This window comes from Orbicella faveolata, unplaced genomic scaffold (genome assembly GCF_042242905.1).
Source record: "Orbicella faveolata isolate gen_17 unplaced genomic scaffold, um_ofav_v1 contig_24, whole genome shotgun sequence".
NCBI lineage: Eukaryota > Metazoa > Cnidaria > Anthozoa > Scleractinia > Merulinidae > Orbicella > Orbicella faveolata.
The window spans coordinates 30,277,587-30,287,560 of NW_028301552.1; the positions used below are offsets into that span (position 1 = coordinate 30,277,587).

Here is a 9,974-nt window from a genome sequence, read left to right on the forward strand (position 1 = left end):
TTGCACGTATTTTGCTTTAATCTGCAAGTGGGGAAACGTATCAAACTCGGGTCTGTTTATATTGTTCCCTGCTGGTAGAGAAAAATTCATTTGAAGTCTATTTTCTTGCCATAGTACCTTGTAATTTTCTAATTAACAGGCTCGCAAAAAAGGGCTGCCGTAATCCGTCACGATGAAACATCTTGTGAAAACAATTAAATATGTTTTCCTTATTAGCTTTTCCGGTCTAAGAGCAAATTACTTTAAAATTAGCTGCAACTTAACGAAAGAATTGTCAGTTTTGACAAGGAAAGACGCTTTTTTTTCATTCAGGAACTCTCCTCACACGACAGCAGCAAGATACGTGCAGCAACAATAATTCTTTATGCCTTACGTAAGAAGCCATAAAGAAATTCACATAATAAAGTATTGAACAATGCACGCTTTTAATGAGCAACTTTATTGCTTGAGTCAATATTATCTCGTGTTAGAGATAAATAAATTGCTCAGGAAAGTTCCTTTTAAAAGTAAAAATTAATTGAGTTTATTTAGAGTTTTGTCAAGAAATAAATTTCATTTGTAGGTTATTTGCAGATTTTTAGTTCAAATTTATTTCGACTTAAAGGGATTTAGAATTCGGCTTAACACTGGGGACATCAGAACCAGTTAATTAATTGTGTTTGAATGCGTCGAAATTAATTCGTTCAATTTTTTTTTTCTTATTTCGTCTGGCGACTTTATTAAGGCCTGTTAAAATACGGTGATAGTTAAAAAGAACTTACTTTATTTTACAAAAATGGAGCTAACTGCAATCGATTAAGTCCTCATTTTGAGTTTTAAACATAAATATCGGGATTATATTTGTGGGCAATTTGCCGACTCGCTCTTGAAACGATTTCGAGGGCGATTGTTAAAATGAGCTTTTGAAATACACGCGTTTATAGGAGCAAAAATTTCCCTTTAATTTTTTCGTTTTAATTTTAGTCCTGTAAAAGCGTTTAGCCGTTTTGAATAGTCTCTAAAGCGGATAAATTGTTTTCATTTTGCTGTCAGTTCAATTTGGCTGGCCGCACGTAAATTAATTTGCTTCAAATCATTAAACATTAAGAGTTGTAATTAGACCAAGAAGAGCCAGATATCTCTTGGCTGCTTATTTAAAGGCAATTAGTTTCGTTTGATAATTTCTCTTTAGAGTTAATTGAAGCGTAGCGTTAACGTGCTTAGAAAAACGAAAAGCGATCGAGGTGACTTACAAACAGCGACGAAAAAAGTGTTGTTTTATTCAATAAATTATCTCAATAGCAATTCTCTAATTGGCATTTTTTCCCGGCTTGTCCGAGTTACGTAGGTTACCAAAAACAAAGACAGCATTCTTCACTTTTCATCTCACTTGAAAGTAGCGTTATAAAAAAGTTATTTATGTTTTTGCAGTCGTTTTTTACGCGGGAAATATCTCAGATACTAACATTGTTTCTTTTACTGTAATTAGCTTAAAGGTTTTTCGACAATTGACAATATTAAATAAAAGCAAATAACGAGTAAGTCGGCGTCATGCTTAAGTCATGGACTATAGACTAAGCATTTTGTGTGTAATTCACGGTTCTTCTCGATTTGTTTCGGCAAGACTCTCTGCGACTTGAAAGGCATTTAGGAAAATCACTGTTTCATATTTGTCTCAAGGACGTGTTGACAAAAGCACTTGACTTTATTCTGCCAAGCAAATAGTACTTGTGCGGGTGGGTGAATTTTAATTAATATTTAAAAGTGGTTTTTCTTGTGTGAATTTCATTTACAAAGTGAATCCTGTCTGTCCTTGTTTTCTTGCCAGAATTCCCCAGGCTGTTGGCCCTCGGACCAGAACCTATATGCGAAAATAAATGACGGAATTTTTTAGGTCCGTTTTAGTGCTCATTATATACTAAGTTGAAGAATTTAGCTGCGTTATTGAAGAGCCAAAAAAAAAGAGGAAAAGTTAATTGAATTCTTAGGCAAAATAATGACATGCAAATTGTCAATTTCGCTCAATGAAATGGTCTTTCTTCAGGCTTGAGATAATTTGCAAGCTCATCTCCTAGATTAGAACTCTGCTAACTTATCTTTATTGTCGGCAAGCACTGATGATGTAAACTTGGACGAATGGCAATTTGCTCTGCTTAAATCGCATCAACTCATAAATCGTGTCGGAACAAACATTGACTGTTGTGTGTTTGAATTTCCTTTCTGCTCTGTCGCTCAGGGCAGAAACAAGCTTGAGTGCTTGCAAAAACACTGGCGTACCCGTGATACGAACGTTTCTTTGTTTGGCCGTAATTTGATTAGTGGAATTGCGGGCCTTGGTGAATCTCCCATGGCGTGAGTTTGGTTTTATTTCTTTCAGACGGTAGCAGCTTAATAGCTTTTGTCAAAACGTTATTCAAACAAAACAGCGGGGCCTAAGGGCAAAATGGGCTCGTAACTATCAATTGAATCTAATTAAATTACAACCAAGGCGTTGGCGCTCGACCAATCACAAGCTTGCGGGGACAAGCCAGAAAACGACACAATTAAAAGCAACGTCCTGATTGGCGGAGAAACTCATCTCAATGCAAATAGTTTTTACAAAGCAATTATCTTTCGACAGTTTCCCTTACACTTGGAGCTAGCATTGGCCCAGAAAGGTTTGTCGAACACGAATGACTTTAACGTCATGTCAGAACATTTTGCGCAATTTGATACTTCCGTGGGATTCCAACTGGAAAACGCGGCGGACGGCTTAAACGATCACAAGACTAACTCGAGAAATTCGACGCAGGACTTGGACGAGGTCGACATCAAAGACCCCGTATTAAAAGGTAAACTTACTATTTGGATCGTGCCAGCTCTAATGTAGTGTTGAAAAGTCTCAAGTAACGCAGACAGCGCTCCGCAAAGTAACTACTTGTTGCAAATTAATCAAGGAGGAAATATAATCTCTACTCTTTGTACTTCCTTGCTTGTGGCATAAAGCTAACTTAATTTTGTTCTGGAACTGCCCCTGCACTGTAGCTAACGCAAACTGTCGCGCGCCAAGAAAGGTCTTTTAAAACAAATAAAACTCACATTTATTTAGAATATCAAACTGTTAGAAATTGAGCGGGACGTTTTCATAACAGCGCCTGCCCTCTCGGAATTGTTTGAGTCGTCTTTATGATTTAAGGGAGTGTCTAGGACAGTTAACGAGCTCGCTCGCTGATTTTTTGTCCTCCTTAAAGGTTGCCCCATGAAGAGAAAACGAGAGGAGGAGACCGCGGCTACAGCAGACGAATTGACTATCAGCAAGAGGAGACACAGGACAACGTTTACACAAGCGCAACTCGACGCATTAGAGGAGGCATTCAACCGTTCCCAGTATCCTGATGTATTCACGCGGGAGCAGCTTGCTAAAGGAATCAATTTGAACGAAGCTCGCGTCCAGGTAAGACTGTTATCTGAAGCGCACACTCCCTCGCTCGCTCCTTTACTCACTAGCCCGCTTGCTCGCTGCTTGCTCGCGGCTTGAGCTAATAGAATCAATAGCAATCTTTGTTTTTGTTATTAGTTTCAATTAAAAGGACACAAAAACATTTCGGCCCGCTCGCTCCACAGACCAGCAATGGAAATATTCCTACTCCAAGAACGTCAATTTTGCAGTCCTCTATTCGAGGTTTGCGTTTCATCATGGAGCAAAATTCCCCTGGAAATTGCATGAAGAGTTAATCTGGTGACTCAAAAATAGCTTGTGACTCGGCCAAGTTTCGCGCACGCGCAATCGAAATTCCACCTGCTCGTAACGCACGTGTGTTATTGGTGAGAACAGAGAGTTTAATTAGCAGCTGTTGAAACTTATTACGAAAAGTAAACTTACCACATGGATCTTAAACGTTTTAAGCATCCTTTCAACTCCTGAGAGATTACGAATCGGGAGGAAAATCGACCAATTTTTCAGACGGAAATCCTCTGCGCTTTCTCCACTCCAAGACAATCGCTTGAGGACCTCTCGAAAATACAATTGGTTTTCGTAGAAAGGGGCAAATTGTCAAGGATTTGTTTACTCGAGTTGAAGAATTTAGCACATTTATTATTCAAGAAGTTCCTTTTGTATCAACATGAATGAGGGCGGCATTTGTTTTGTGAAAGCGCATTTGGACGCAAATGACACTTTTAATTTCTTAAGTTTGCCATTAGCAAATTAAGACATCAGCGATCTGGACGAATGTGGAAATTAAATTAGCGCGCTAAAATTTCTGTCTTTCATTGCACAAATCTTTCTACGGCGCCGAATTTAAGGCTGTATTCATGACTGCTTTCTAGATAAATTTGAGGTTAGTTTTGAGGTCGAAAGCTAAGAGTGCTTTCAATAAACAGAATTAAAAAACGATAAGTGCTTCTTGTCCACGGGATGTCATTAATAAACAGTAGGGACTTGAAAAACACGTCTTGTTCTGTAAGGTGTGAAGGGCTTGACAAAACTCAACCTGCTAGGCGGTTTAAATAAACATTAAAAAGTTGGCAGCAATTTTATGCTCTCCCATCGGAAAGAGAACAAAAAATATACTTTTTGTTGTTTCTCGTAACACTGGATTCGATTTAAGACTTTCAATCGACCTTCATGAGACGAAAATCGGCACGAGATAAGGTTTTGGTTTTCAATTTTACCAGACTTAAATCAATAGATTCTTTTGTTCATTTTCTAACGCGAACCTGCATTTTAAAATTATTTTCTAAGCTGAACAAGATCTTGGTTAAATCCGAAAGAAAATGAAAGAAAATAACTACCAAAAAAGCTAACCGCGCGAAGCAGTTGTTAGTAAAATCCAAACTGAAAATAATATAATTAATTTCATTTGGAGTTCAGCAAGAAACTAAGCTCGAAGGACATCTTAATTCGAATAAGCTCCAGGGGAACAAATTGTGAAACTGATGAATGGTGCTTAAATCCTCGTTCATCATCATCGTCTCCCTTCAAATTGCGAGTATCTATTTTTAGCTCTTACCATCCGAAAAACTAGATTATATTATGTTGAAGAATATTACGTTAGCTAGCTAAATATCCTGTAAGCAGTATAAGCTTAAGCATAAATTTCATGATCGGCGCTTGAGGGCTTTTCATGTGTAAATTTGGCAAATTCTTAACGCCTCACTTCAATCCAAGTTATTTTTATTAAAAGAAACTAAGCTTCTTATAACTCGCAGATTTAGTTATTCAGTGTTTATCTTTCAAATTAAAATAACGCTAACCGTTATGTCAACGAGACTAATTCGAAACCAAATATTCCTTCGATAAATTGAATTTCAAGAGTTAGCTCTAATTAAATCTTTTCCCCCAACTTGACCGTTTGGATTGCATTCACTATCATTGTAAATAATTTGACGATGTCCAAACTTTCGTAACTTTTTTAAAGCTTGGATTTCTTCGCCGGTAAACTTAACTTTCAAACTATTCTGAATCCTGGACGATTTTCTCGCGGTATTGAACTAATTACTTCTCAAGCTAATTCTGCAATATACCTAAAACGTTTAATTTGGAACTAACACCGAGCAGAGACCTTATTAGAAGTTCTTTGGATATAATTTATCGTATGGCACGTGTTATTAATATTTCAGGTAAATAAGCCACTTATTCCCTTTTGAATACCTGCTCGGCAGGAGAATGAATTTGTTTCATTTGTCAAGTGGGCGGCTAATAAGCTGGGATTAGTTTTCTTCTGAGGATGTATTATTCAAGCGGAGATCGCGTTATCATGTTTTGACAAACAATTTACGGCTCAATACAAAAGATAAAATAATGATGGGTTGTTCCAAAGCGATATAGTTGCACGCGGTGCATAAAAGAAATAATATAACGTTTGACAACACGGAAAAGTACTCGCCCCCAAATGAAGCTTAACATTTTTTTTTTTTCTCTTGCTTGCTTTTTTCGCTGAGAAGAGTTAACAAATAAGCCCCTTTACCACTGTCGGCAAAGTTTTTCTTTTCGACTTCAAACCTGCTGCCTTGACATCAAAAAATTCATCAGCTATTTTAAGAACATTCTATCTTGTAGACACCTTGGATGTCAGGATAAATAAAAGCTGAGATTAAACGCTTAAAATTACAAGCGATTGCAAATTTACCAAATTTTCAGCTTGGAACCCTCCGCTATCGCCGCGAACTGGGAGAGTATCCATTCGTTGGTTGCAGTTATTTTCGTGTCCCTCTAGCGATCTCTGGTTCCATATAATTACCAGAATTCCATTTTACATTTGCAACCAAAAATAAACTTGCATAAGTCGCTTTTAATCAGTGCCCCTCTTTTCTTCGCAGAGGCCTCTTTCTTCACAATACAGACAATTGTTCCTGCTTTTTTTCTTTTTTTTTTCTCTTTATCCCTTTCATGCTTCAAACTCTAAAACCAATCTTGTCGTGCATTTATTTACTGTTTAAAAATGATTGAATTCCTTATCCATTGTCGCAATTTAGTCACAGACATTTGCGATTTTGAGCGAAAGCATTGATACCTTTCATGTATTTATTATACAACCATCCTTCCATCTTTCACATTGACTTATTTAATTGGATTCCTTTGAAAATCCACGTGTTCAGTTAACTCTGCCGTTTGTTTCCTTTGTGAAGTAAAGATCAAGCTTTTGACTGGCTTTCTGAAGCTAATTTTGCCTCCTTATTTGTTTTTCTTTTACATGATCTTCCCAATCATATTTTCCTTTTAATTCGAGCTAACAGTCGCTATAGTTCTAACATGTTTATATTGTTATCTAGAAATTTTAATTGGCAAAAACTGGATTTTGCATCGGATCTGTTGCGACACAAATTAAAAGAAACTAAAATTAGAATTTATTATTCAAGTTTTCTATTTTCGGTTTCTAGCCCTACCAGGCATTCTTAAAGTTGGAAAGAGCTCAGTTTAGTAAGTCAGATCTCGCGCGCGACTTCCCCGCGAGTGTGACGCGTTAAGAGCCGAGTTCTATACACTAATGTTGCATCCTACAATCATTAACTCGTAGGGTTTTTAAACTGAAAATATGCCTACTGAAGTTAGTATTACTCGTTTCTTTCGTCAAAACTAATGCAGCGTTTCACGTTTTTCCAGGTTTGGTTTCAAAATCGACGAGCAAAACATCGAAAACAAGAACGACAGCATCCACGGTCGGCCTTCCCGTATCATCATACGGGCATTTACTATCCACACGAAGGACTGTACTCTCCCGCATCTCACCTGTACTTCCCAGTGCCTCCTATGGCCTGCCCGGTCAACTCTTTACCAGGCTCCTCCAAAACTATTATTGAAAGTCACAGCCCTCCAGGATCGCGTCCAGGCCGCTCGCCCTGTCGGTCGTGTCCTCCTGGGAGTATATGTTGTAGCGCGGGGCCTGGGCCTACCACTTCATGGAACCCAGCCTTCCCTCGATCGCTTTCTCCATCAAAGAGCGCATTGTACGAGAAAGAAGGCCAGTCATCACTCGGCCTGGTGAGACATGAATGGTCTTCAAAAAGCCTGGCCCTACTAAGAATGCGGGCGCAGAGTTACAATCACGTGTTTGGTCCACCGTGTTTTTCGTAGGTTTAAAAAAGTTTCAAGCCACATTCGAGAGAAACCAGAAGCGTTTACAGGGAAACAAAAACAATGGGGCTTCTCGAGCCACTGCCGACTAGCCGGCATGGCTATCATCTCTCAGCAACGCGAAGCTTGATGGGGTTACACTAGAATAGACTGCAAATGGTAGAATAGCAGAAGTATTGAAATCGGCTCAATTTGAAGATAAATTAATAGGTTGCTAATTTATAATGTAGCCTTCGTGTAGATGATTTCTTTTATCGGTTTTTGTTTTATTTTTAACCCAGTTTTTGCGGCTTTGTTTGAATGGAATAAAAATATTTTCTATGGTGCTTTTGCACAAGGCATTAGTTTCGCTGGCAGTATTGAATTTGCCTCTTATTTATTCAATTCAGAGTTTTTATCTATTTTATTTAAAAAGTAAAATTGAATTGAATTGAATTCCGATGTGTAGATCGCATTCCAACAGACTGATACCTCGAGTTTCTGGGCCCCATTTTGCTACAAGCAAAATGATTTTTTTTCTTTAATTTAAAAATGAAGAGGGAAGAACGGCAATATATATATATATGTATTTAAAAATGCCTGCCTGGTTATTTTTCGGGCTGGCATGATCTTCTGAATTTTGTAAGATATGTAAGTAACGTACTTTAATTGAGGTCTTAATAAAATGGGTTTCTTTAAAATAGTTTGGATGTTTTTAGAATGGGATTCAACTGAGGCAGCGAGAAATTTCGTCTGTCACACAAGTTGAACTCTAGCAAACAATTATATTAGGAGTTGAGATTTCTATGAAGTGATAGTTGTTGAGGCCAAGAGCTGAATCAACTATTTAAACAATCGAGTGTTTCTGTCGAGGAACTATCGGCTGATAGCTGCCCCGCGGAAATTTGATGTTCTTAAAACGAGTAGCGAAGCTTCGAGGGCAAATATGCTAGTTTTAAGAACATCAAATTTCCAAGGGGCAACTATCAGACCGATGGTTCCGAGACATAAACACTCCATTGTCTTTATTCTTCACCACAAAATTTTCTTCCGCGCGCCAGTTCAAGCATCATAGTGAATTATTTTCAACTTTTTTTGATGAAAGCAATGACAGCCAAATGTAAAATTTGAAAAAGAAAACAGAAAAAAACCCACTTAATACAATTTAAATTGTTTATTTTCTTGAAGCCAGCTTGTGTAGACCTGTTTACGGAAACATTTTCACGGATGAGTACTATCCATCCGGGTATTTTCCTCGGACGGGCACTATGGGCTGATAGTGTCTCTCCGCGGATGAACACTATCGCGTGACGTGATCAATTTAAACCAATAAGAATCAAAGAAAATTTAGTGGTGAACTATAACACTTTATAGAAATCGAGCGTGAATAATGTAATTGTTTCAGTAGCATTTAAAGGAATTTTTATTTTTCAAATAACGATTTCCAATTATTTAGACTTTGTCTATATAATCGTCAGTAAGGTCGAGCAAAATCGCGCGTCGATTGAATTGTCGCTTAAAACGTTAACTTGCCGCTGCTGTTTACGCGAGCTCAGCAGTTTACTGGACAATTTGAACAGTTTGAGGGGCGTAACGGTCAATTTCCTTTCATTAATATTGTTTTTCAGATTCAGGGCACAGCCACGGGCACTAAAATGTCCCCTCCCCGCTCCTTTATGCTAACCCTTCTTCTTGGTTATTTCGAAGCCAACGCTTTGGAAAGTGCACCACGTCAACCCCACAATTGGCTTCGGTAGATCGATGATAATTTTATGATCTGGGTGCACCCAAAACTGACTTTGTTTCCTTTATTTGAAATATGATGGATATATGAATGATTTCGACGTTTGCCTCTGATGATTTTAGATCAGATATAACTGGGAGACAAGGCTGCGGCCGCACTAAAGAGAGTTAACTGCACTTTAGAGGCTGAAACTTCGGTGAATGGCTAAACTTAATGCAAGGTTTTTATTAACGTTGACAAAAAAATATATGTTTCTTGGATTGACGTTCTCCTTTAACAGCAGTATTAGGTAATTTATTTAAATCATCCTCTCGCTAACATAAATTCTACCGTTCGAATATTTTTGTCAACAAAAGTAATGTTTTTGATCGATATTTGTTGCGCGCTTTTGGCCACCCTGCTGCAACATGCTGCAACATGTTGGGTGTTGTTGGCTCAAATTTGAAAATGGTCAAATTTTTCATGCAACATTTGTGGGTGTTGCATGTTGCATGTAAAAGTCGTTTGGCCAGGTTCATGCAACAATGTTGCGCCCGGGCATGCGCACTACTTCAATTTTCAAAACCCCACATGTCGCAACACGTCGCAACAGGATGGCCAAACGCGCGCAACATGTTGCGCCCAACAATATTACGATATGTTGTGTTGACATGTTGCGATCGTTTGACGGAGGCCTAAAGTTATATTCGATGAAACACACTGTCTACTTACTTCTGT

The 9,974-nt window shown here is 38.1% G+C and overlaps 1 protein-coding gene across 1 annotated transcript; it reads left to right on the forward strand.

Annotated features, from left to right (window-relative positions):
* Nucleotides 1-2,612: 2,612 nt before the first annotated feature.
* Nucleotides 2,613-8,214, forward strand: LOC110051952 (uncharacterized). The gene is made up of 3 exons (XM_020758067.2): nt 2,613-2,810; nt 3,210-3,412; nt 7,064-8,214. The coding sequence occupies exons 1-3, from the start codon at nt 2,666-2,668 to the stop codon at nt 7,532-7,534; spliced, it is 819 nt and encodes a 272-aa protein (XP_020613726.2). The 5' UTR covers nt 2,613-2,665; the 3' UTR covers nt 7,535-8,214.
* Nucleotides 8,215-9,974: the final 1,760 nt, after the last annotated feature.